This window comes from Dromaius novaehollandiae, chromosome 18 (assembly GCF_036370855.1).
Source record: "Dromaius novaehollandiae isolate bDroNov1 chromosome 18, bDroNov1.hap1, whole genome shotgun sequence".
Lineage (NCBI taxonomy): Eukaryota > Metazoa > Chordata > Aves > Casuariiformes > Dromaiidae > Dromaius > Dromaius novaehollandiae.
Genome location: NC_088115.1, coordinates 8564815 through 8591431, shown reverse-complemented (window position 1 = coordinate 8591431; position 26617 = coordinate 8564815). Strand labels below are relative to the sequence as shown.

Below are 26617 nucleotides of genomic sequence, written 5' to 3'. Positions count from 1 at the left end.
GCATCAGGCCCCGCGGCCTCGCTCACCACCTCCATCGGGTCCCCAAAGCGCTGGGGGCGCTGGCCATCCCTTGGGGCCTGTCAACGAGTGGGGATTTTATAAAAAACGAGGGGCGCGTGGGGGGGGCGGGAGGCGGCAACATGGCTCCCCGGGTGCGACGCGGCTCTGCCCGGGCCTGAACGCCTGTCTGTGCTCCAGCTCCTGCAGTTAACCTGATAAAATACAGCAGCACTCCCAGCGCGTCATGCCGACGACATCTTGCCCTCGCCAAAAGCAGCTTGGCAGAGCGCGTGGTGCTCGCGTGTGGCCGTCAGGGCACTTGGAGGTCAGACGCTGGGGCTGAGCGGGAAAACATTTGCCGTAGATACAGGGGCAAACGACAAATCCCTCCCTGAGCTGCTCTGTGGCAGCGCCGGCGGCTTGGAGGACCCGCGGCACCGCGAGCACGCGGCGCGTTAAAGCTATTCCAAGGGATTCCAGCTGAGGCCCCAAAGTCAACAGTTTTATAATCGCTTTATAATCAGCATTACTTTTACTGGGCTAAAAGTCACCGTTCATGTATTATTAAACCTCCTTTTTATGTTTTCTATAGGGAGCAATAGGGATAATCCGAAGATCCGCTCTCCTCCTTTTCGGGAAAATTTTTTGAAGCGTTGAGAAACCTGTTAATCATCTGATTACGTGTTCCTCTGATCACATATAATAAAGCAATTTAAGTTGCTTGGAGCCTGCTTGACTTGGCAGCGGTCTGTCTGGCTTCCTTTTTTAGACGGCTGTGTGGTGTTCGCATGGACACCCTGGGAACGCTGCGCTTCACGGGTGGGAGCCTGCAAAGCAAAAAAAGCACAGCAAAAAACCTCTGGCACTGCTCAAATTGCCACTTTGTTCTAAAATGCTGTATTTTGCTGTGGGTTGCACTGTCGTTTTTTTCCCTGAAGGCATTTCCTGGCCAGCCCGCTAGCGGATAAAACACTCGCTTTTCCTGGGATGCCATCCAGTTCAGCATGTAAGGAGGAGCTGTTTGCACGTCACATGCGACCACAAGTGATTTTAATGCCGTTTGGCAGGATCTCCCAGGGAAAAGCCCAGAATTAAATGAAACTGAGACAGAATTGGCCTCTCAGTTAAGTGGCCAGGGCAGACTTCAGCTATTTGGTAAGGCAGAATAAAAAAGCATCTGATACCTGGTGGTACTCTACCTAAAATGAGGCAGCAAGGATGCTCAGTTTCCAACAGTTTTTTAATTCAGATGCTTAATGCACATTTTGTGTTTCAGATGCTTGCATACAGACTTTGGAGCCCAATATTAAATGCTCTCTGTGCAGGAATCACCCTGCTTTCGGTTTGTAAAATTAAGCCTTTATATTCAAGAGAATTAAACTGAAGGAACTATAAGGCATGCCTGGAAGAAATCTGGGAGCAGGAAAATATCTGTGGCATTTGCATAGCCATACTATGAGTATAGTCTACTGCCTCCAAGTGGGCAAGCAAGCAGATGCAAAGCTAATCAATCTGAGTATTTCTTCATATCAATAACCTATATAATATGCAAATATATTGATAACGTATATTTTCCTAGATTATTTTCTTAATGGCTTTGAGCTTTTCCCTGCAGGGTTTGCAGCCCAGCCACCTCCAGCCCTGAGGGCCTAAGAATCAGATGGGGTGGGGGGAAAAGCAGAAAAGCTACATAATGGAAACTAGATTTAAATAAATGCAGTGACATAATCTGTATAGTTCTTGGCAAGAAAATAGCAAGTTTGTGCTTTTCATATCCGCTTTTTAATAAGCTGTAAGTTTCCCTTTTAAGAAACTGTTATAATAAACAGTCCTGGTTCCTCTCCTATTAAAGGCAGTAACAAACATCCACTCAGCTTCCACTGGAGTTCCCAGCTGAAGCACTGCCACCTCTCATGAGTCACAACTTGCCCTGTAACATGTTTTTCTAGTAGCTCCAGCTGACATTTGGTATTCAGAAACTCAGCCTTTGCTTAAAAATGCTGCTGGTGAGCGTGCTTGTGCGTGGAGAGCTCTAGACTGCGCGTTCCATATAAAACCTTGGAGATTTACACTCTACAAAGCTTAAAACACTAAGGAAAGAAGTGCCTAAAATATTTTTTTAAACTTCATTATTGTTAAGCTGAGGACAGAGGCAGAAGAGACCCAAAGAGAGAAGTGAGATAAGTCATTATTTTGCATTGCCCAGGACTTGCAATATTGCTCTTGGATTCTAGGATTCTTCCATTCCTTTCACAATCAAGCAATAAAAACATGTATTTGGCTCAATTCCCTTGGACACACTTGGAAAATAAAATCTCTGTTATTTTAAGCCAGAGGTACAGGACACAGAAAAATAAACGAGAGATAATCGGACAACTGCTTTGGTTTGGTATTTAAAGGAAAGACAACCCAGAACTATGTCTGTATAATATTTAATGGCAATTCATAGTCTCTAATATCATTATATTATTCTGTTACAGTTTCTTCACACACTGTAAAAGACTCTACAGTAACTCTATATTTAAAAAATCCTAGTTAAAAAGAGGAACACTCTGTGACAGCAGAAATAACTCAAGAGGACACAGAAAAGCTGTCTAAATTGCACAGCGCTATCTATCTAAACCCGCCACACCACATTTATCCTTTCGCTTGCAGCAAAACTCGGAGGTCCAGGGTTGCTGCAATGCGCATTTCCTAATCACTCCAGTTTACACCACAAATCACTGGGAAGACGGGATCACTGTGTCCAGTCAAACTCTGGTCCAACAGCCCGGGGGATTGTTCCCATCTGAAATTGGTTAGAATTTGCTTTATGCCCTGAAACACGAGGATTTATAGCACTTCCAACCAGGAGGAAAAGCAGCAGCCGGAAAGGAGAGGGTTTGATAACGCTTTCCAGCTGCATCACATCTACAGGAGCCCTCAAAATCCTCCATAAAGCCGCGTATCCGTATCCCGGCTAATGGGGCAGAGATGAATTAAGCAACCGGCCCTCGACCGCAGAAAGCCGAGGCACCACTGGAAGCAGAGCCCGGATGCACGGCGATCCCCCCCAGCTGCTCCCGCTTGGCGACAGGGACCGAGAGGAAAGGGAAGAGCGTAGGATCCCTCCAGGGGCTCCAGGACTTGCAGCTCCGCGTTGGGCAGCATGGAGCAGGCAGGGCTGTCCGAGCACGCGGTCCCTCCCGGGAGCAATTGAGCCGCCCACGGCCAGGCGAGACGGGGCGACAGCCCAGATCGGCTCTGTTTACTCTGGCAAAGCTCCTCACTGCAAACGGTGGGAGTTTTGCCTGAGCAACCATCACATTTGGGGCCCAGACAGAGCCGAGATGCTGGCGCAACACGCGGGCTCTCTTCCTGCAGGCACGCAGCGGAGATCGGGGCTACCTTCCTCCTCCTCTCCGGACGCCGCCAGGCACGGGCTGCTGCACGGCTCTAGCTTTCTAATCTGGTTGCGCTATTTCTGACACCGAGGCCTCCCCGGCGTTAACACAACAGCACCGATCCCTGCGCTCTGTCACCGCTGACAGCTCTCGCGAAGGCAAACACCGGCAGGAAAGGCTGGCGCGAGGGAAACAAAGCGTTTTCGGGGCAGGAGCTCAGGACGCGAGGAGCAAAATCCTGTCCGGACATGAGTCGGGGCAACATTCCCACGGGTCGGGAAAGGCCGAGATTTCACCCACGGATTTAGTGTTGAAAGACATCCCTCCCCTTTTCCCACTGCCTGCAATGTTTTAGGGCTCACCGCCTCCACTGGGTGCCCAAGAGGACCCAGGGCAATGACAGCTGATCTCCCCAGCCCTCCGTCCCCGTGCTGAGACCTTGGCACGGCCAAGACCTGGCTTTTTTCCTCCCACGGCTGCCCAGCACGCACGTTGCCCCGGTGCAGCTGGCTCTGCCCCACAGCGCTGGGGAAGGGGCAGCTGCATTCGCACCCTCCCGTCCCCCAGCCGGGACCTAAACGCGGTGGCCGTCGCTGGCACGTCCAGCCTGGACGCGCCGCAGAGGCGGTGGCTTCGGCGGGGTGACGGGGCAGGCGGCCGGGGAGCAGCACCTCTCCCTGCGCCGGCAGGATTTGGCAGCGCCAGTAAATCAGGGCCCTTTGACTGGTTACAATAATGGAGCTGTTCAAGCCTCCGTGTTTATATAGATGTGGTTTTAGCTTTAAACCCTTTAGCCACGTGTCTGCCTTTTCTCCCTGGCTCCCCTTGAATATACTACTATGTTTTCCAGCTTATCCTCTGGGAGATATATATTTTTTTTCATATATATAGATAAATGGGCCATTTTCCATCCCTGTTGAACGCTGGTGCGTCATCAGTGACTCACTCGTGCCAGAGATGAATCCGACCTGCTATATTTTCCTCTCTAGTTATATATTACACAGCACACAGCATTAAGTAAAGCAAGCTCCAGGAGGTAGGTAAAAAGCTAAATAAGAAAAAAGAATAAACTTATAGAAAGGCACGCTGCCCCGAGACAGGGAGCTGCCTGTGCTGCCGCTGCGAGCAGGATTTCGGCTCACGGCATCGCTGTGTCACGCAACAGCCGCTGCAAGCGGGAGGGTATGTTTACAGCTCCGCTGCGCCTTGGCCGCTGTGGGAATTGGCTTAACACTACTGAAGTCCTCTAAAACAGTACAGTGAATTACCATCGTCAGGAAACGCGAGGGGAAATTGGACTGTAAAGCTTCTGCAAGCGGTTTTTCTGAGGAATGTGTTTACTAAAAAGCACATCCTCCGGCCCATCGTCTGCCCTCTCCCACGGCAGCGCAGGGGGCCGCGTTCCTCGGCAGGAGGGTCTCCCGGTCGCCGGCCGTGGCGGGACGCGGTCCCGCGGCCGCGGGGCTCCGGCACGCGCAGGACCCCAGCTTGTCCCGAAACACCGTCCGGCTGCAGTGCCGGCACGCAGTGGTGCTCAGCCCCTCGGGAGAGGTGCTTTGGGCCCTCAGCATCGCCCCCGTGCCCGCCCCGTGCAGCCCGCCCACCCTGCCTCCCCAGCAGCCCCGCGCGGCGGGGGCCGAGGCACGACGGCTGCGCGGCACCGGGGAGGCGAGGGGGCTGCCGTGGGCCCCGTCCAGCCCCTGCCAGGCCGGCTGTTTCAGAGGCGCTGCAGGAAGGAGCACGAGGACGGTGCTGAGGAGGCAAACGAGCGGCCGCGCGGAGCCCGAGGAAAGGCACCAAGCGGAGGATCTGCGCGAGTCGCCAGGGCAGCGCCGGCGGTTATTTAGAAGAGGAGCCAGGCAACGCCGCAGCTGCCCAACATGCAGCTCTGATTTTACCCGGCGCTTTGCACGAGCAACGGGCTTCGCCGAGAAAGCCCAGAGCACCATCCCTGCTGCGCAGACAGGGAAACCAAGGCACAGAGCAGCAGCAGGACTCGCCCGAGTTCGCTCAGCAGGCCGGGGGCAGAGCTGGGACTCGAATCCAGATCCTCCCGGGTCCCAGTCCATGGCTCTGCCCACCAGACAGCTTCATCCACCCCCGAGTCGCAAGCGGCAGGGAACAAGGAGGGAGGGCTGTCACAGAGGAACACGACGCTACCAAAGAGAAGCCAAGACGGGGCGAGTTACGGCACCAGAGACTCTTCTGGGTCTTCCCTTGCTCCAGCTCCCTGGGGAGTTACCTGCGCTTTAGTACCGAAACGCAATCTTTCTTCAGTGGCCCGATCTGCAGGTGGGCATCGACGCTCTCCAGGAAGAAGGCTGCTTTCAGGTTGTAGGAGAAGAGAGAGGGGAATCTGCAGTTGATCTTGTTCTGGAAAGCATCAAACTGACCCTTCTTAAAACGGGAGACCTTGAGCTGCTGCAGGCAGGTCATCTTGGAGTCCTTGACTCCGTAGAACGTCAGGGCCTTCTCCGAGTACTCCAGGAAGACCCCGATGGTGTGGAAAAACGGCTGCTGGATGACAGACTCAAAGCCACCAAACCAGGCCACGTAGTTCTGACCGTTCCACTGCAGGCAGCAGGACTTCTCGTTCCGCCCCAGGCGCCCGCGGTCGTAGGACTCCCGGGGGTTGAAATCATCCGTGACGATGCCGATGCTGACCCAGCCGTCGATGAGCTCCACCTCCCAGTAATAGTTGCCGCGGTTCATGAGGTTCTCGCCCAGCACCTGCTCGCAGTTGATGAACCGGGTCACGCGCTCCGGGTAGGGGATGGGGCAAAGCACTCGCTTGGCCCCTTTGGTGCCGAACAGCTGGATGAACTTGTCGGCCGTGTCGCTGTCCAGGTCAATCACGAAGGCAACTGTGTGGGGCAGGGAGAAAACATGAGGATGAGGGGGAAAGCAAGGAGAAATCTAAAACAACTGCTTCTTGCACTCAGCTCTCGCTGCCGAGCAGGTTCTCCCCAAAAGCCACAGGCAGCCCGCAACACGCAGGGCTCCGCGGGCTCTCCCTCGAGCGAACGGCTGCTGGAGCCGGATCCTAACGCAGGGAATTTCCAGAGGTAGCAGCCCTCCTCTGAGCACTGCCAGGCGCTCCCCACCCCAGGAATTCAGCCCTGGACACGGACCACTGCTGACCGCATCGCACAGCTGGTGCCCGATCCCACGGCAGGTTGGGCCCCCACGGCTGCAAAGGGGTGCCCCGCGGCGCAGCACCGCTGCCTCAAGCCTGGGCTTTGCCTCCCAGCTCCCAGCGAGGGGCCCCCAGCACCACCCAGGCAGGTCCGGCCGCGCAGAGCTCCCCGGCCCCGAGGACCGCTTGGCCATTGCCCCTTGCGGTGCCCCTCAGTGGAGATCTCAGCAGATGACCGTGAATCCCCCGCTGTGATTCGGACCCACGTGAGGCCGGGGGGACTCGACAGGCTTGGAGCCCGACCCAAGCCCTGCACCCTACGAACAGCCCCTGGGGACGTGAGCTCGGCTTGCCCTGGGGATGGGGAGGAAGGAAGCAAGCCCAGGGATGGAAAATCAGCTGCCTGGTGTGTGTAGGTCATGGAGATACGTTGTCTCCACTCCTCGCCTGCCCACAGTGAGGTTCTCCAGTTTCCCAACTTGTTTCGGACCAGCCCCTTCCTTGCCCTACCATGACCTGCTCAACCAACACCGAGACAGCGCTGCTGGCCGGGAACATCCTCAGATGACGGCCAGTTTGTAGCAATTTCCTCAATTCACACGACTCTCCCTTGGGCTCCTTTTCCCCCTCTCTCCCCGCATTGCTGCCCTGCTGTCACAGCACTGTGTTCCCCCACTGAATTATCCATCAGCTTAACGCAATCAAAGCTGACCCTCAGCAGACCGCTGTTCTGCAGACGAACAAGGCAGACGCACAAATTCTGATCTAATTAAACAGAGGAGCAAATCTGCCGACGGCGGGAAGGCAGCACAAGTTACATGATATACCCACAACCCCCTAGCAGCTGGTCCGGCAGAACCACAGACTACGGAAAAAAAATCACTTAAACAGATTAGGACTGTTGTCAGGAAAGCAAGGAGACTTCCACAAGAGCTGAGCAATACTTCCCCCGGGGCAGGGCAGAGCTCCCGCCAGCCGTCGGCTCGGACCAGGCCTGCCGGGCACGCGGGACGGAGCCAGCCGTCCGCAGAGAGGAAAGGGAAGAGCGGCCTTAGCAACGAGTGTCAAAGCAAAGTCCATCGCTCACATTTCAGGAAGTAATCACGGCCCTCCAGGCAGGCGGGACTGTTCGACTTCTCTGGAAACTGGGACTCGGCCACCGCTGCAAAGACAGGGACGAACGGTTTTACGCCCAGCAAAGAAACCAGTGCCAAAAGATTTCGAGCAGGACTAAGAAAGCCAAGTTCGTCAGCTCCTTTTCCTCCCGCTGCATCTCCCGCTACCTTATCCCAACCTCACCTCCGACACCCTGACGGTGCCCAGCTGCACGCCGCCGCGGCCCCCAAGCTCCAGCCCACGCTGTCTCCTGCGCATCCCTGCAGGCTCTGGCGTAGCAAAGGACGGAGGCCGCCTTTGCCACCCCACGAGTGGCCAAGAAAACGAGAGGCCGCAGGGAGCTGAGCCTAAGCGAGAGCGCGAGATGGGGAGAGGCCTGACCTTCCAGCTGCTGTGGCTTTTGAGCGCTGGCACGTTTGGGACACCACAGCCTGCCTAATGAAGAGGATCGTCTATCCCAGGAAGAAAAAGTCCCCTTTCACGGGAGGCCACCTTGGCCACTCGCCCGCTCCCGCAGGGCCCTGCCTAACTCCCAGGCTGTTTGTTGCCTCTCGATTCCCTGGTCTCCGTGGAAAAAATTTATAAAACCTCAAGTGCGAGGCACAAACCCAGACAGCGATTGTGAAATCCGCAGCGCAACCGTGCCGGGCAGCTTCCAGGGCCAGCACTTTCGCCAAGCCTCAAGCACCTCCCGGCCACTCGTGCATGCCCTGCGGGGAGGACGCGGTGGCTGGGTGCCCGGCACGGCATCTCCGGCCGGGGGGCGAATACAAACCTTCCTCCATCTCCTGGAAGATCAGCCCATCAACTTCTTTCCCCAGCAAGTGGTCCCACTGGTTTTTGCAGGCGTCGGACAGCACATCCTTCACCGCGCACACGGCTTGGGCCGATTTGGTGAAGCTCAGCTCGTTCTGGAAGCTCGGAGCAGGGGAGAGATTTTCTTCCATGGCTATTTTTAGGGCCTGAAACTCCTGAGCCAAGGAGACAGGGTTTCAGGAGATTTCAAACAAGCCGAAGCTGCTTCTTGTTCCGCAACCCCACCCTGCCCCGGAGGATTCGGGAGCTGGCAGCTCGCAGCACTTGGCCCGAAAACAGATTTGCGAGAGGGAGGAGACCGCTTCCCCAGCCACGCGGTCCTGGCGCCTTCTCTTCACTCCCGTTCAAATCCGGGCCCGGACCGTGCCCAGCTCAGAGAGCAGCCTCTCCTCCCCAAACGGTCTCTTCTTGCTAGGTTGCCGGCAAGGGGTGGATGCTCAACAGGAGCCGTGGAGCACCCCGACCCCTCTCCCCCCACACCGAGGCACCGCGCCGGGGCAAGGCATCAGCTTCTCCTGAGCTGCTGTGAGGTGGCGGTGGGGGGGGGTAACAGAGTTTGGCAGCCCGATCCCCCCCCCAGGAGGGAGAAAAGGGAGAGGAATGTGCAAATGGGACTGAGACTCTGCAGCCCTCACATCCCGCTGCTCGTTGCACCCAGCTCCACCTGAAATAGGGTGGCATGTAAATAAACAAATAAAATACATACATATATATTTATACAGAGAGAGACAGTGTCGGGCCCTGTCCCCACGCACCTGGAGGAAGTAGATGGTGTCTGTGCTGGGGACGTTCTCCAGGTTCTGCTTGCACTGGGCCAGCTTGGCTCGCCTCTCCTCCTTCTGCTGGAGACTGGCCTCTGCCTCCGCCAGCATGGAGCGCTCCCCGTCCTCGATGAAACCCACCACCTCCTTCTGGAAGGTCGCCAGCACCTTGGAGGCTTCTGCGAAGAGCTTCTCCACTCTCTCCCTCTCCTTGCTGGCGGCACCCTGCGCAGGGAAGAGGGGGCCGTGCTACCATCCATCCGCAGGTGGGAACGCGGGCGCAGGGGTGGAAGGACAGCACTCCTTCCCTTCGGCACCCCAGTTTGCTTTGCAGGGTGTCCCCAACACCCTATAGCTCCCTCCACCCAAGCCCAAGGAGCTCGGAGCACTTTCAACCCAGGTGTCACGGAGCAGCTCCTCCAGGACGCCTCCATGGCTCGTTCCCAGTGGGAGACGGATGCCTAACTGATGTGGAGGAACCAGGCTGGCTGGGCACTGTGGTTCATTGCTCCAGCAGCTCAGATTTCCCCAGGCAGTGACACGTGTGTGCTAGGGCCAAAGGGGACCAAAAAACCCCTCTGAACTTGGGGAGATGGGATCTAAGAGCTGGAGGAGGTCCCGGCATGGTCTTCCTGATGTTCCTCTTTCCAGGTTACAAATGAAAGCAACCAGAGGTGACATGAGGGGCCAGATCCTTCATGGATACAGGAACAGGAACCCATGGGGACATGGTCACCGGTGTGTCACCAAGCACTTGCTCCCCCGTAAGCACCATTTTTACACCCTGCACGCTCTGATAGCTTGTGGCCCCTTCGCCTCTGCTCTCCAGCCCCAGCAAAGAGAGACACTGACGGAGGGGGGCCACCATGCAGTGCTGACTGAGGAAAGCCAGCCAGAACCGCCTCCCGGCTCCGTGTCGGATGCACGCCGGCCTCGTGCGGCCGGAGCGGTCAACGGGGAGCGGAGGGCTCCCCTCCGGCCCCGCCAGGCACGCTCACCTTAATGAGCTCCACCATCTTCCTGGTCTGCGTGATGGTGACCGCCAGCTCCTCCAGCTCGTTCTCGACATCGCTCAGGAATTTGGCTCGCTGGGCCTTCGGACAGAAAGGACGAACGCTGAGCTGTGCCGTCAGCACCGGCACGGCAGCGGGGCACCCGCGGCGCCAACCTGCTGTGGACTCCGGAAGGCAGAGGCCACCGCACGCCGGAGTCACGGTGACAAACCCAATCTCTCCCTGACACAATCTGCAAACACCTTCCTGATCTCTGCAAGCCTCGTCCCGTCCCTTATCTCCACAGAGCACATCCCGCTCCTCCCAAAAATTTGCCATCAAGCTTCAGGCAACGGGAGCAAGGCGAGCCGAAGTTGTTTTCTCCTGTTCCTCCCCTGCCACCCTCCAAACCTGTTTGATTTGCAAACAGGCTTTCTTGCTCGGCTGCGAGACCAAAGCAAAAAAAAAATCGGATTTTGAAAACCAGGCTCTGTTTCGGACAGCACTTACAGCACGCGCAGCTAAGCTGCACGCTCAAAACGGTCTTCCGAGGCTGGAAAAAACCTGCAAGCCACATGGAAACCGAAAGGCAGAACCAGAGCACTCGGGAAACGCAGCGTCAGGTCCCCTGGACGTTTCTTGTAAAAGCCCTCACTGCAAAGCAGCCCGCGAACACGGCTGCAAAGGAAGCGTCGTCCGAGCGCGGCACTTCCTGACGTGCTATTGTTGCCCCGTGACGAGGACGGGTCCCGCGGGAGCCGGGAGGGCTCCTCGCCTCGGCCGGCGGCTCCGCTCTCCGGGCACGCCGCTGGAGGCCGGCGGGGAGTTCGGGAGCTAGCTGGGCGCTGGCAATGCGGGCAGGGAGTCCAAACAAGTGTTGGCGCTGCGGGAAAAGCCCCGGTCCCACCTCCCCCCGGGCTCCTCAGCCCCCAACACCCATCGCATTTGGCACCTGGAGGGGGGAAAGGATGCCCTCCCCGGCCTCCTTTCCCAGCACGCTCACCGAGAACGGCTGATGTTAAGCTGTCGAGGACCGGCAGCTCCCCGGGCTGGGATCACCCGCCTTTTCTATTTTAAGGCCCTCGATGACTAATAACGCGGACAAAAGGGTTTCCTGCGGCCCCAAGAGCGCCGGCAGGGAGCAAACTCGGGGCTGCTGCGTGCCCCCCACCAGCGCCGTCCGCAGCCCCAAGGAAAAGGGCAAATCCCCCCGCATGGCCGCCCCGTCCAGGAGCCGGACTAGCACAGAGAGCTTTGGGGGCTTGCAGCCCCGCAGAGTCCCCACACACTCGTGCCAGGAGTGCCCAGGCAGGGGGCAAGCTGCCTCCCCGCTGGGGAACCCCGGGGGGCTGGCGCCAAGCTCCCATGCCCGGCTCCCGGGGAGGCCCGCGGGTGCGAAACTGGGAGGTGACTCAGCCGCATCTGGGAATGGGAGTGACGGAAAAAAGCCCGCTGCCAAAATGCGAGAGCACAAAGGGCTCATGGAGCGGGAGCGGCGGCCGGGCAGGGTGCCAGCGCGCCCAGAAAACCCTCTCAGATGATGCCGCGGGAACCAGACGGGGAGGGCGGCCCGCCCGTCCCGTGCCCCCGATGTGGGGTGCCCCGCTGGGGCGGCAGCCCCTATGCACCCCCCCCCCCCCCACGCAGGGGACGTGGGTGCAGCACCCACCCCCCTGGCACCCCCCGTGCAGGGATGTTCCCCAGACGGGGTGCAGCATCCCACGACACCCCAGGTGCAGCACCCTGTCCCGCCCGGGGTGCCCTGCTGGAGCAGCACCCCGTACCCCCCCCCGGCTGGGATTACATGGGGCAGGGGTGCAGCACCCACCCCGCCTGGGGTGCCCCACCAGCGCAGCACCCCAGGCCCCCAGCATGCAGCGATTCGGGACCTCGCGTTCCCCCCGCCGGGTGCAGCACCCCGTCCCACCTGGGGCACCCTGCGGGGATCCGGGCCGGGATTGGGGGCCCGGGGGCAGCACCCACCCAGGGAGCCCCCCCGACACCCCCCCCTCCGCCCCTCCCCACGCACCTCCTTGTGCTCGCGCTCCCGCTCGAGGGGCACCACGTCGTGGGCGCGGTGCTCGTGGGCGCGGCAGCGGGCGCACACGCAGGCCTGCTCGGCGCGGCAGAAGCCGTCGAGGGGCTGCAGGTGGCGCGGGCAGAGACCCTCCTCCAGGCGCCGCAGCGGCGGCACGAGGCGGTGGGCGCGGAAGGCGGCGGCGCGGCGGTGCGGCTCCAGGTGCGGCCCGCAGAAGGACGCCAGGCACACGAGGCACGAGCGCGCCGCCGCCGCCCGCGCCCCCGCCGGGCACACGTCGCACAGCACCGCCGCCGCCGCCGCCGCCTCCTCCTCCTCCTCGGCGCCCGGCGCCATCGGCGACCCCGGCAGCGACCCCGGCGGCGACCCCGGCTGCGGCCCCGGCCCCGGCAGCGGCGGCGGGCTGCCCCCGGGCGGGGAGGCGGCCGCGGCGCCCAGCAGCGGCAGCACCTCGCAGAGGGCGCGGTTCTTGCGGAGCCGCAGCGCCGCCGGGAAGGGCTCCTGGCACAGCGGGCAGCGGGCGGCGGCCGCCCCGTCGGCGCCGGCGCCGGGCCGCTCGCGGAGCGCCCCCAGGCAGCCCTGGCAGAAGTTGTGGCCGCACGGCACCGTCACCGGGTCCTTGAGCAGGTCGAGGCAGATGGGGCAGCCGAAGGGGCCGTCGGGCAGCCCCGGCGCCGCCAGGGCCAGCCGCAGCGCCGCGGCGGTGGCAGCGACGGCGGGGGGCGGCGGGGCGCTCCCGGGCGCGGCCTCCATCCCTGCGCGCCCCGCGGCCCCGGTCCCGGCCCCGGCGCCGAGGGGGCGGGCGGCCGCCGCGCCCCGCCTCGCCCCGCCCCGCCGCGCCGCCCCCCGGCCCCGCCAGCGCCGCAGCCGTCGGGGCGCAGCGCGGCGCCGCCGCTCGCCCGGGGCTGCTGCCTCGCGCTCCCCGTGGGCGCCGCATCTGCTGCTCCTCTGCGGGGACCTTCCTCCCCCGGGGTCTGCCCCCTCCTCGGGATCTGCCCCCCCCCCCAAATCTGCTACCTCCCAGGGGATCTGCCCCCAGGAAGCTACCCCCCCCCCCCGACAGATCTGCTACCTCCCAGGGGATCTGCCCCCGGGAATCTACCCCCCCCGACAGATCTGCTACCTCCCAGGGGATCTACTGCCCCCCCAGGGATCTGCCATCTTCCAGGGGATCTCCTGTCCCTCTGGGGGATCTGGTGCCCCCCTGGGATCTGCTACAACGTGGGGGATCTGCTGCACCCCCTGTCCCCTCGATCTACCCCCCTCCGGGAGGCTGTTGCCAGCCTGCTCCCAGCCGCTGTCCCCAGGGACCTGGCTGCACCTCCCGGAGCTCCTGTCCCCGCAGGGAAGCTGCCTCCCCCCCAGGGGTGAAATCCCAACCTGCCCCCAGCCCGGGGGGGCACTGTCGGTGCAAGGGTTGTAGCCAAGTTACTGGCAGGGCCGTGGGGTGGCAGCGCCCATGTCACCCACGTTCCCCCAAGGGACAGGGCTGGGAGGAGCGGGAAGCTGCGGAGTGATGGAGGAAGCCTGGCAAAACTAAACACACCACTTCACAACCAAGGGGATTTCTCCTTTTAAACCTTTTTTTCCTCCAAGAAAACAAGCTGCCGTGATTCATTCCTCGCGCCTTTGCCTGCACATCCCCGGCATCTTCGGATCCGGTGCCCAGCTGCGGGCGGTGAGTCCTCAGGCAGCATCGCGGCGGAGGCTGCGCCCGCGGGGGCGGCCGGGGAGGCGCCGGCTCCCCAGCTCGTCCTTGGAAAAGCTTGAGTCAAAGCCGCCGCTTTTCGTCAGCGCCACATCAACCTTGAGACAGAGCCGCAGGAAACCAGGTTTCCCTATCGCAGCGCTACCGTAAATAAAGCCCCTGCTATTTCTGACGGCGGCTGGATGCCACGAAGGGGCAGGTTCCCACAGCCGGCCCCCGAGGACGCAGCCGGGCACGCCGAGGCCATGTAGGGATGAGCGCCGGAGCCCGGGCGGCTCGGCTCCCCCCTGCTAGCACCGCGGTCCCACGTCTCCTGCCAACAGAGGCCAAAGCGAGTAGGAAAACAGAGCTTTATTGGGGCAAGCAGCTTCTGACAAACACTGACTGCAGCGTGGCACCCCAAAAAGAGGGCTCTGCCCTGCCTGAAGAGTCAAAGGGTTAAAAGACGGCACAGAGAGGAGCTGGGGGAACGGGCCCACCCCGGGCGCTGGAGAGCCAGGCAAAGCGGGATCGGCCTCGACCGGGGGCTGCGAGGGCCCGGGGCTCCCTCCGCCCAGCTCCGCAGCACCCCGAGGGGTTGCCCCCCCTCGTCTCTCCTTCACCCCACACCTCCAGGTGTGGGTGGCGTTGGCTGGGACAGGAGAAAGAGGAAAACCACCCTCCCCCTCGCCTTCTCTCGCACCGTCGCTGACACCACTCTGCACGGGTGGCACCAAGCACGTGCACTTATAGATACCGGGGGGCCTCCATCCCCTCCACGAGGGCATCTCAGGGAAGCAACAACATCCCTGCTGCCGCTCCAATCTGCGTAGGCATCACGGTATTTGCACATGCCGATCACACAGGGTTAATTCGCACGGCTTGTTTAAATCACTGCACCCCACTCCTGCCCCGGCCGTGGCGCCCTGGGAGCCGTCGCGCTGCGATGGCCCCGGCTCAGTCCCGCTGGCACAGCGTGACCGTTCGGCCCTCGCAGAGCCAGAAGACGGGGTAGAGGGGCTCCGTGAAGATGTGGTGGAAAGTGTGGATGAGCTGCGTCCTGTCCCCGAGGCCGTAGAAGGAAAGGACGCCCTTGCCGTAATCCAGGCTGACCCCCAGGTACTCGTACAGGCGCTCCTGGATTTTCTCGGAGCGGCCCTTGTGCCAGGCTAGGTAACAGTCTTCCCGCACCTGCAGCCCCCACGACCCGCCGTCCAGGCCGATGTTGAACTTGTGGCCCGGCTGCCGCTTGCGGGGGAGGCCGCGGTACGTCACCCCCACGATGACGGAGTGGCCGGAGAGCTTCACCTCCCAGTAGTGGCGGCCGTGGCCGTAGCCCTGCGTGCACAGCGCCTGCCACAGCTCGAAGCGGGCGGCGTGGTCCCGCCGCGGGCTGCCGGCGCCGCGCGGGTGCTTGGCCTTCTGGTTCCTGCTCGACAGCCGCAGGTACTTGTTGGCCGTCTCGGCGTCGAAGGTCAGGTTTCGGTGGTCTGGAAAGGGGAGGGAGAGCAAGGGCGCGGATGGGGGACCAAAAACGCCCCGCGGCGCCTTCGGTCCTGCCCGTTTGCCTGAGCCCCTGGCAGCGGCACCATTCCAGCTGTGCGGGGCTGCCCCGAAAACAGATGGAAACAGCTCGGAGCACGTTTGGAGGGGAAGGGGAGCGTGCCGGGATGTGACACCTGCCTGGCTCCTCCGTGCCTGCCCACGTGCTGAAAGGAAGGAGAAAAGAGCCCAGAAACAGCTGGCGAGGCACAAAGATGTGATGCTTTTGCACAGTCTCTGCTGGGAAGGCACAAAACAACTAGCAAAACATTGCAAGTGTGCAATGGCTCAGTGGCAACTTTGGAAAAGATGCGCCTGATTTTAAGAGCAAAAAACGTGAGTGTGTGTTTGTGTATGCAGAGAGGGGGGATAAAACCCAGGCGTTACATGAGCAAATATGGTATTGCAAGGAGTCACTCGTCAGCTCAGGCTGCATTAACTCCTCCTGCCAGGGGGACCGGCCTGTCCTCGGCACCTCACCTTCCTCCCACAGCAGCCCTGGCTGGCTATTCTGGGCTCCTGGTAATAAATAACATTTTTTGCTATTAATATTGCTGAGAAGGTTCTGTGGGACTTTATGGCCATTAAGGAAGGAGTTCTTGTAGATCCTGTATGCACTGATGGTCTAGCTGGCAAGGGGGACCTGATAAAAGCACCCTGAATATTATTTATCCCTCTTTTAGATGGGGAGGAGATAGAGAAATGAGCCCTGCTGCGCTAACCACGCTCCCCGTCACGGCTGAGCCCAGGGTGGGAAAGGAAAGGAAAGGAAGGATCGCAGGTGGGAGCATCGGGGGTGATTGCCCGGGACAAGGGAGCAGCGACCGCACGGCCGTGCTATGTCCCCGCGGGCACTCGCTCGCTGCGCCAACTGCTGACCTTGCTGCCCTGCCCGTGGGAAGAGCCGTGCCTAAATATGGGTCCTTGGGAACAGGCACGTCGCTCTTGCCCAGGCGAGAAGCCGGAGATGGGGGAAGCGGAAAAACAGGATGGAGAGGGAGATTTGGGGCATCTCAGTGCCGGACACACTGCAGTGACCAACCGGACTCTGGGCACGGGCTGCTCCGGTTACCGCGGGAAAGTCGGTCCCTGGGGCCGTTATCCGCTAGCAAAGACCCAGGAGCGCTCTCCCGTCTCAGCGACGTCCCCCTGCCCGTCCCCCCAGCCACGCGACACCCTCTGTGTTTAGGGAAACGGAGGCAGCACCAGGACCAGGCGTCCGTCCGCTCACAAGTGCTGCTTTGGGAGAGCCAGGGAGGGAGCCCACGTCCCCGTAGCCACAAACACCCTCCTGCGGCCGCCTCGCTCTGCCCACCTCCCCCCGGGGAGGAGTCCCGGCTTGGGGAAACCGCTGCCCTGTCCCCAAGGCCAGCTGGGGACCCCAGCGTGGCACCGTCCCCTGCCAGCCACCCCGCACCGTGCTCCTCACCCTTCAGAAGCTCAGCTCGGAGCTGGCACTTGGGGAGAGGGGCCACCGCCTTCGCCACCACGGGCACCTCGGGCTGGACCAGACCTGTGGAGATGGGACAGCACAAGGGGGACGGTGGGAGCGGAGGTTTGCTCAGGCAGGAGGAAGCCAGCAGGCATTTTGAGTGACGCTGCCCAGAAGACATCCCTGCCCAGCTTCAGGGGGAGGAGGAGGAGGAGGAAAACCATCACATCCCAATCTGGGAGCAGGCACGTATTGCTGTGGCTTGGCACTGCCGGTAAGGACATGGGCTGTAGAGGGAAGCCACCTAGCACGTGCCATCTCGTTGATACTTGTCTGCTGGAAAGCAGACACACGCCCCTCTCCCAACCCCCCGCGCCCAGAAGCTGTGTCCCCACCATGGTGACACTGGACAGAGCAAGGCTGTGGTTCAGAGTGGCTTGAAGTCCTTTAGGGTGACCTGTGTGCAGAGGGCTTACCTGGGGCTACGGGGTCCGCAGCTTTGGGGGCCACAGAGCTGGGCAAGTCTTCCAGCAAGAGCTTGGAGATGTCCGTGAGGATCTCAGTGATGGGCTCTATCATGCCCACATTGAACTCCACGGGGGGCAATGCCTCCGGGCTCTCCGGAGAGGGCAGCAGGGGAAATTCCTGCAGAAGGATGGACAAACACTCGTGCAGCTAGACTGGGGAGGATCAGCAGCTCCAAGGGGCTGGCCAGGTCTCCATCCTCGCCAGAAAGGAGCGGAGCTGGGAATGCCCAGGCACCAATGATAGGAATGGAGAGGGACAGTAAGGGACACCACGGCAGGGCAATACCTCAAGGAACGTCTGGTCGTTGGCGCAAGCCAGCAGGTCCTGTGCCTTCTCCTTGTGGTGGCTGAGGGTGTCCAGGCAGTTCTTCAGGTGGCTCCAGTTCTCTTCCACTTGCCCCAGCGCCGCTGCTTGCTCTTGCTCGATCCTGGCCACCGTTTGCCACTGGCAGTCCTTCAGGGCTTTCTCCAGGTGGCCAAATTTTTTCAGAACCATCAACTTGAGGCTCTCGGAGGAGTCCTGGATGGGGAAGGCATGTGGGATCCAGCGGGCTCCCATCCATGCCTTCCCGGGGAGCAGCACAGGGCGCCCATGTCCAGCCGCAGCATTACCTTGATGCTGCACGTCTGCTTCTCCAGCTCCTGCATCGCCTGCTCGATCCTCTCCGACTCCTGCTGGGCTTTTTCCAAGGACTCTCTCAGAAGGGCCTGCAAAGGGTGGCACAAACACCCTGCGATGGAGAGTGACGCAGGTTTCCTCGCGCCCAGGTATCTCTTGTGGGGCTCTGAGAAAACCCTTGTGAGGAAGGAGGCGGCTTGGGGAGGGGAAACGCTGTGTCCTGCGTCACTTCAGAGTGAGGCACTCTGCTGGATTTCATCCCCTCTTAGCTGCTTCCCCCAGACCAGGGGGTGACAAACACGCATAGCAGCATTTTTTCAGTGCTGCTGGATTTGTGCAATTCTCCGCTGCTCCCGGTTTCTTTAGGATAGCGCCTGCGACAGCTCCGTCGGCTGAGACCGGGCACAGCTCAGCACACGGTACATCACATCCCCGCGGGCTGGGAGGCTGTGACCCTTCCTTGACTGCTCTGGGGGACGTCGTGCTGTGCCCGAGCTGCCTCGCGTGGCCGGCCTGGCTCAGCTGTCCCCTTCCCACCGCCCCTGTGCTGTCACCCCGGAGGGTGAGACTGCGGGGACGGGGGGCAGAGTGGCCTCGCTCGGGGCTGGAGTCACAGCCTGGGGACACTTACAGGCCGGCGGTGGCCCTGCTGCGCTGACCAGTGGATGCAGGGGCAGGAGAGCCTTGGCGCGGGGGTGGCCGATGGCTCCCGTGTCCCCTTAGCCCCCCCCTTGCCAACAGAGACCCCCCACCACGCAGGGGCCCCCACCTCCTGCGCTGCAGCCCCCGGGGCCACCCCCACCTGCTTTTTCGAGCGCTCCTCCTCGAAGAGCACCCGCCGGTGGCTCTGGCACTGCCGCACGGTGCAGACGCAGCAGATGCACCGCCGCTCGTCCTCGCAGTAGAGCTCCAGCGGGCGCCCGTGCCGCCGACACCGGCCACCCTGCACCGCCTCGCGCCCCTCGGCGCCCGCGGCCTGCGCCTCGCCCGCCCGCGCCAGCTCCACCACGCCGCACAGGGTCACGTTCTTCTTCAGCTCCGGGCGCCGCTTGAAGCTCTTGCGGCAGTCGGGACACGTGTAGCCCTTCTCGGCCCTGGCGGCCTCCTGCTCTTGCCTGTCCCAGTGGTCGCTGATGCACTGCTGGCAGAAGTTGTGCCCGCACGGCAAGGTCACGGCCACCCTGAACAGCTCCAGGCAGATGGAGCAGACCAGCTTCTCCTCCAGCTTCTGGGAGACCGACGCCGCCATGGCGCGCCGGGGAGCAGGGCCCGGAGGAAAGGAAACCTGGGTGGAGAAAAAGAAACCTGGCCGGGGAAAAGGAGGAAGAGACGGCGATGCAGAGCGCAGAGGCGGGTCGAGGCACGGAGCCAGACGCTCTTAAAGAGACACCCGGCGGGTGCCGCTCAGCAGCTTGACCCACACTCACCCTCGGCGGGGGGAGGCAGCTCGGAGGGTGGGATCTGCTCCCCCCGAGAGGCTGGGAAGCACAGCAGAGTGCCCCGGAGTGGATGAAACCGCTGCAGCGACAGCAAGGGGAAATTGTGCTTTCCTTCTGCAGGAGGCTAACAAGATGCAAGGCATTTGTGCTTGTATGTGTTTGCATGGAGATACATATTATACATAATCTAATTCCCTTTTTTGCCCTTGGGGGGGGGGGGGGGGATGTTCCCAGCCCCTCAGCAGTTGTTACCCCCAGAGGCAGGGATGCTGGCTGCAGTCCCACAGCACCAACCCGGGGCTGCTGCAGGGGCTGCCGGGCCGGTTGCAGAGGCAGGACAGCCCACCCTTGCCTCTCCCAGGGCCCAGGGACTGATGCCCAAGCTGAGCAGGACAGTTGTCCCTGGCAGAGACCGCAGTATGGCACTCCTGCCGTCTGCCAGCCTGGGACCTGGCAGAGAGGGGCACCCACCGCTGCTGCAGACACTTGTCGCTTCCCTCTGCGCTGACAGGCGCTGTGACACGTGCCACCAGCCAGCCCCTCTGACCACGTCCCTCCCCGGCATCTTTCCATCTTAAACCACAGCTCCTGCTGTTTGCGTGTGCCACTCGGTGCAGCCAACACTCCTTTTCTCGCTAACCAAGCTAGCGAGAGATGGACGCTATTAGCACTAACCTGTACTGGCACTTTCCTTACACCACTTACTGCACACCAGTAGATCTCTACCCCAAAATGCAGGAAAGACCTCACCTGGGCAATCAGCCCTTGCTCAGACGCAGGTGGAGTCTCCTGTCTGGAGGTGATTGATTGTGGTGCCCACACAGTTCAGTTTCAGGGAGAAATGCTGCCAACCTTCCAGACCAAACCTTATCTACGTACCCTTGCAGACGTACTATCATGGCACACACACGCTGCTCATCAGCTAAACGCTGTTCTGCGAGGTGGCCTTAGCTTTGCAACAGCTCTGCAGCCTCCTCACTTGCCCCAGCATTGCTTTCACCCGCCTGCCCAGGTAGGGTGAGCGGGGAGGAGATCCCTGCCGCGGCTAGGGCATTCAGAGGAGTTTCTGCATCAAAGGCAAGCTCAGAGTCACAACCCCAGACTGCCCCTGAACTTGGCAGGACAAGTTGAGATCTGTCACAACTCGCTGCATGCCACAACAGACCTCCAGCTAAGGCAAGCAACAGCCCCTCAAAACATTTCTTTTGGCCAGGTCTGCAAATTCTGACCACCTATTAAAAGGAAGAGTATAGGGCAGCTCGCTGCCTAGCTGGTAACGGCCCTGCGCAACGGCAGCAGGGGGGCATCTCAGCCCAACTCCCTGGAGTCTCCTGTTCCCCTCGGAAGAGAGGATCCTTAGATGAGGTTGCTGGGAAGCAGAGCTAGGAACAGGCAGCTACAGGAACATGTTGGTATCTGGGGATTTATTTAAAATGTATGAACGGTGGTTGGACTAAGAGCCCTGCAGAGCAGAAAGTACCATCGCTCCACACCACGGGTACAGGACAGGCAGCAGCAGGCTGCCAGGCTGCCACCGTGTGTCTGCTCCGCAGATCTGCTTTAGAGCCCTGTCTGTCAACGTATGCTGTCCAGCAAGCGAGGGAAAGGAAACTGGGGTCCATGTGCTGTTGGGAGAAGCCAGCTTCATTAATGTTGACCTTGTGCAGACTCTTGTAAAGTTTACCACACACTTCGCCGTGCTCTTCCCTCCCTACGACATCCAGGAGGGGAAGGAGACCCAAGCCTGGGGAAGGGCTGCATTTCTCCGGTGCAGCCCACTGAACTCCCCAGGTCTACACCAGCTGGCTGGGACACCAAGCTCTTCTCAGTGAAGACAAGGCAGTGCCTCCAGTGGTGCTCACAAGGTGTTTAATCAGACTCAGGTTTTTAAGAGGACTGTACAAAAAAGAGCCAACGCAGTCCCAAACCGCAGCACTGGGAAGGGGAGAAGACACAGCTTGGGCTAGCTCCGTTTGCACTGCAAATGGACAAAAGAAGAGCTCTGATCTCTTCAGAGAACCAAAGCAGAACATCTCTGGTGGACTCTACCCCAGCACCCTTATCAAACAGCTCTGCTACAGAATCAGTAGCAAGATTTCAGCCCAGACACAGATTTGTCCTCATACATGAACATGCTCTCAAGTAGCCTTTTGACCGCACAACTGCTAACACTGCAAATGCCGTTGCTCTCAGCTGCACACTTCCCAGTACTGCCAGCAAAGTGGAACTCGGAGCCAGGGGGCTGAGATTTTGTTATCTTCCTCTGGAGGCGTGGACTGCTCCTGACACTGCAGTTGTGCAGATGCAGGGAAGCTGGCAGTCCCATCTTCTGGGCCTGCAACCTCAGGTACATCAGAGCACTCAGAGAGGAGGCCAGGCCCCTAGTAAATGCCGTAGGTGGGCTCCTTGACATCTCGGTATCTGTCCAGGTACCTCAGAGGCTGCTGGCGTGGGAACTTTACCTGTGGAGGATGGTATACGGGCGGCCGCACAAATTCAAAGACGGGCTCCTTCATATCTGTAAAGTGGAGAGGTGGAACGTTAGCAAGATGGCTCAGACCCAAACCCTGGCCCCTTCCCTTCGCTAGCAAGGGCTGCCACGTGTATCCAGGTCCAGGCATGAGATCAGGGCCCATCCTAGTGAAGGCTCCCTTGTTGTTATTTTAAAATGCTCATTCAGAATGGCCTTTAGAGGTTGTTTCCTCAAGCAGCTGTTAGTCTGGTGAAGGATGACTCAATAAATTCTTAGTCTGTGCTGCAAGAGGTCCAAGCGCCCCAGTGACAGCCAGGATCAATGAAGAACCTACAGCAACAGTTCTTTCACTGATTCGCTTGACAGGCAGCAGCCATGCCCCAGCCCACATACAGGCCCCCTCCAGTATCCTGCACTGTGCATTTCTTACCAAGAAGCTGATGAAAGACCCGAGTAACGGAGCTGTCCCACTGACACTGGAAAAATGCCAGCCCTGCCGGGGTCATGTGGTCCTGGTGCTTCTCGTAGAAGTCATACGTCCTAAAGGTTCTCATCTTGAGACTGTGGCTGCAAACAGGACACAAACACAAGAGCTGAGGTGAACCTCTTTTCCTGCAGCATCCTGGTAGGCAGCTACTTCCCCACATTGCACCAGAGTTTACAAACAGAAAGGGAAAAGGAAGTCACCAGGAGAAATCTCCCTGGTTCCTCAGCTCTACACATCTGCCCTGGGCAGGGCAAATAGCTTTCTTAAAAGCCTCTTTTAAGGCAATAAGACTATAGGGCTCGCAAGGCTGGGATTCTGGCTTCAGACAACATGCAAACTGAGAAGCCCTGAACAAACCTGCAAGTTGAAAGGAACTGCTCTGCTGCAGGAGTAACAAGCACACTGTAATAACAAGCAGTAACATCTAAGCCAAGGGAAGAGTGAAATGGCCTAGTGAAAGCCTGAATTACCATGGTGTCGGTCGAACATCCTCACTAAAATCTATTGGGCGGTCTTGCTTGAAGAGGAGGAAGATGAAACGATGGTAACCAGTTCCCCTGGCAGGGAAAGGGGGCAAGTAATGACAAGTCTCCTTTCCCGACTTGATGTCATTGCCTGGGATGTTTGTCCTGAACACAAAGAAATTTATTTCACTAAGCAGCCATTCATTTCCCCCCTTTAGGACTGGGAGTTTCATACAGGATTGTCAATCACTTCGCACTAGAGCTTTGACATGATCTATTTTCCCTGTTTAATAAATGTGCAGATAGTAGAGGCTGATTTTACTGGAAGAAATCATATCCGGAGAATTGAACACAGAACAGCAACAACACCTGGAACTACTGCATCTTAAGCAGGACCCAGAACACAGGGGTCCCAGGGCAGGAGCAGAGAAAGCCAAGGAACCATCTTGGCAACACATCTATTCCCAAGCACTGTTGGAAGAGTTTCCACCCTCTCAACCTGGGTTTTCCCTGAGCCAAGCAGCACAGAGCTCTGAAGAGCAATACTCACACCAGCCAGTGAAGGTACTCCGAGTTGGTGTCTCTTAAATGTCCATCTGCAAGCACACACAACGGAGAAAGGCGCCTTAGCGACAACGTGGTGTTTGCATCAACCCCAAAGCAAGAATGCCCAGATCGCCTTGGAATGGAGGGGGCACGTTGAGACCTCCCAGCATTTTTCTCATAACAGAAAAATAACTCATCCCTATAGGACTGAGCTCAAAACAAGGAGCCAAGAACTTTACAGATGTAACCCCATGATCACAAGGACTTTCTGGATGACACTGGGTCACTGTTGCTTAACTTCACTGTACCTTGGTTTCCTGGGGTGCCCAGTGCCAGCTAACCTACCTCCCAGAGAGTCTGCAAAGGGAGGGGACACTTGAAGACAGAGAAGCTGCGTTCGAGAAAGAAGAGTTTGGCAGCAAACAAAAGACTGAGTCGGAGAACTGCTTCCTCTATGCTGTGACATGGGTCCTGTCATGTGACCATCCCATTTCTCAGCTACAAATTGGGCAAAATGTTGCTGTATTTGCAGAGATTTTGGGACACTAAAATCTTTCCTGCATGTGTAATTCATTGAGGTAACACTCAGCATTTTGCAAACATCCACTCATCATCTAACAAGTGACATAAGGGCACAGAAACACTCTTGGAAGACACAACTTTCCCCCAAGGCAGAGAAATTCTAACTCCCTTTCTAGGCACTGTCTCTGAAGCTGTTCTCTGCACCTAAAGCTTAAGGGACAGGTCCCACGTAACAGGTATCACATCATCTCTGACTGTGCAGCTGAAAGAAACAGGAGCTTCCTATCCAAAAGCAGATTGGGACAGCCTAGTTGAAACGTAATTCTTAAAAGAACTTGCTTCTCACCTGGATTTGTGAGTAACAGAGTCCACAGGGAACCTTTATCTGCCTCATATGACACTTCAGGGGCGCTAGAAGCCTAAATGAGAAATATAAAGAGAACATAAATTGCTTGGACAACAGTTTCCATTAAGATCAAGTCACGATTTCAAAGGCAAAGAATGTGAATCTGTCATGGGCACAGCCAGAGAGCAGCACAGACCAGACACGGCCACGCCACAGAGCTGCCCAGCTCCACCAGGAGAACTTCGGGAGCGTTAACAAACACCAGTTTGCGGACAAACAGCAAACCCGCTGCAAAGTTCTACCCTTATCACATCTAAGGAATGTACATTTGCTTCATCACAGAGGAAATACCCTTGTAAGAGAAATCTGGAAGGGACGATGCTAATCAGGAGCATTTGACAAAAAGACACAGGCTTTTGCACAACGTTGGGGATGTTCCCAGCTCTCCTCACCCACCTCTGATGGAGTCACCATATTCCCGTGGTAGACTGGCACAACATGCTCATCTTCCTGGCTGTATCCCACCCTAAGGATAACCCCGGGGGTGAATGTGGCCCCCTTGAACAAGTCACGAAATATCCCATAGTGCTCTGCCAAACGCTGCTTGTGGAATGGGCCGCTGGTCTTCTCCCACTCAGCTCTGACTTCATCGAGGGGGATCAGCACTGCAAAGAGAGAGAAATGGCTGAAGGGGCTGCTGGAGAGAGAGCGCCTAGGGCAGGGGAAAGGAGATGGGGCACAGACCTGTTCGGAGCCGTGCTGCTCTTTCCATCTCGGCATTCTGGTGGTTCTGTCTCAGGATCTTTTTTCTTTCCTTGAGTTCCTTCATCCGCAGCGGTTTATCATGTGGCAGGCTGATGTCAATCTTTGGTTCTTCACAGAGAGATGAAAAATTATATGTATGAAAAATATAGATGCTCAAAATATACAAATATCCAAACCCAAAGACCCTGCAAAAGGGCTAGTGTCTCTTCGGGAAATAACACAGATTTTTCGGTCTACACCCATGGCCCCAGCCCACAGACAGCTTCCCTGGTCTCCAGCAACGAAATGAAAAAGCACAGACCTATCTGCGCATACCTGGCTCCGAGGTAGTGTATTGCTGGTACGTCTTCCACCACCGAGGCTTCCTGCTCTCCTTTTCAGCCAGCCTGAAGTAGCGAGTAAAACTGCGATATTTTGCCAGCGCTTCCAGGTTGCTGACGTCTATGTCTTCGTTAGGCATCGGCCCCAGAGGGGCTGCCCGCTTGCAGAGAGCAGCTGGAAACAGCGAGCAGCCTTGTAAAAACAGCCAGAGACGAGCCCGACAGAGAGAGACAGGGGCCAGGCAAAGAACAGGAGCACGGTTTGGGGCTGAAGCAGGGCCAGGACGGCGGGGAGCTGAACCCCGGTGGGTCGTTCAGTCGGGGGGCACCGGGGCAGCCCGAGTTTTAAGCCCTGATTTCCCGTTTGTGGAAGAATTCACTGTTTCTCTCTATAAAGCACGGTAAGGTCGCTATGGGGGAAGCCCCTCTTCTGCCCTAAGGCTTCGGGCCTAGGGACCTTCCCCACTCACCTAAGGGGCACTAGAAAAGGGGCCCAGGTGTCCGAGACCCCCCGCCTCCTCCCCAAACGGGCTCCTACCAGAGATACTGGGGAGGACCCAGGCGTCCGAGGGCCAGCCCCTCTCCTCAGCCGGCTCCCACTCCACGCCCTTGGCGGAACCCAGGCGCCGGAGAGGCAGCCGCTCTCCCCGTCCCAACCGGCTCCTGCTACGCGCCCCTGGGGGGATCCAGGCGTCCGAGGCCTCCACCACACCCCAAAGGCCCGTGTCTCACCGGCGGTGCCGAAGGCTCGCCCGCTCCGTACGCCGTACAGCGCCGCGCTCAGCATGGGCGCCGCCATTGTGCGCACCGTCCTAGCGGAAGGCCCCCGTTGCTATAGCGATAGCTGCTGCCCAGGAAGGGCCTGGAGGGAAAGGCCCCCGTTGCCATAGCGACAGGGGCTGCCCGGGCAGAGCCTGGCGGGAAAGGCCCCCCTTGCCGAGGCCACGGGCGGCGCGGGCCAGCCCCGAGAGGAAGGCAGCCATGGCGGGGCGGGGGTGTCTCTCCAGCGAAGGGGGAACCGGGCTCCTGAGGGCGCCTCGGGGGGGGGCCCACGGTCACCCTGGGCCATGTCCCCGCAGGCCCATGTCTGCTACCCCCCACCCAAAGAGCCACCTGCCTTTACGTTTCACAGGGGAACCAAGCCTCCAGCAAGAGTTTCAGACCCAGAATTTGGGCTTTTTAGACCTAACACAGGCTGTGGAGAGC

The 26617-nt window shown here is 59.1% G+C and overlaps 2 protein-coding genes across 2 annotated transcripts; both read right to left on the bottom strand.

The window, feature by feature from the left end:
• Positions 1–494: 494 nt before the first annotated feature.
• On the bottom strand, positions 495–19415 carry LOC112982597 (uncharacterized). The gene is made up of 13 exons (XM_064522956.1): positions 18852–19415; positions 18043–18138; positions 17717–17950; positions 17380–17548; positions 16901–16984; positions 14889–15419; positions 12234–13234; positions 10211–10306; positions 9207–9437; positions 8411–8606; positions 7607–7681; positions 5626–6247; positions 495–827 (listed from the first exon to the last, which is right to left on the bottom strand). The coding sequence occupies exons 1-13, from the start codon at positions 19296–19298 to the stop codon at positions 713–715; spliced, it is 3897 nt and encodes a 1298-aa protein (XP_064379026.1). The 5' UTR covers positions 19299–19415; the 3' UTR covers positions 495–712.
• A 1925-nt stretch (positions 19416–21340) lies between these two features.
• MRPL38 (mitochondrial ribosomal protein L38) lies at positions 21341–26278 on the bottom strand. The gene is made up of 9 exons (XM_026099157.2): positions 26144–26278; positions 25407–25586; positions 25071–25199; positions 24783–24991; positions 24327–24399; positions 23463–23508; positions 22919–23077; positions 22392–22528; positions 21341–22006 (listed from the first exon to the last, which is right to left on the bottom strand). Exons 1-9 carry the CDS (start codon positions 26208–26210, stop codon positions 21870–21872), a joined length of 1137 nt encoding a protein of 378 aa, XP_025954942.2. The 5' UTR covers positions 26211–26278; the 3' UTR covers positions 21341–21869.
• Positions 26279–26617: the final 339 nt, after the last annotated feature.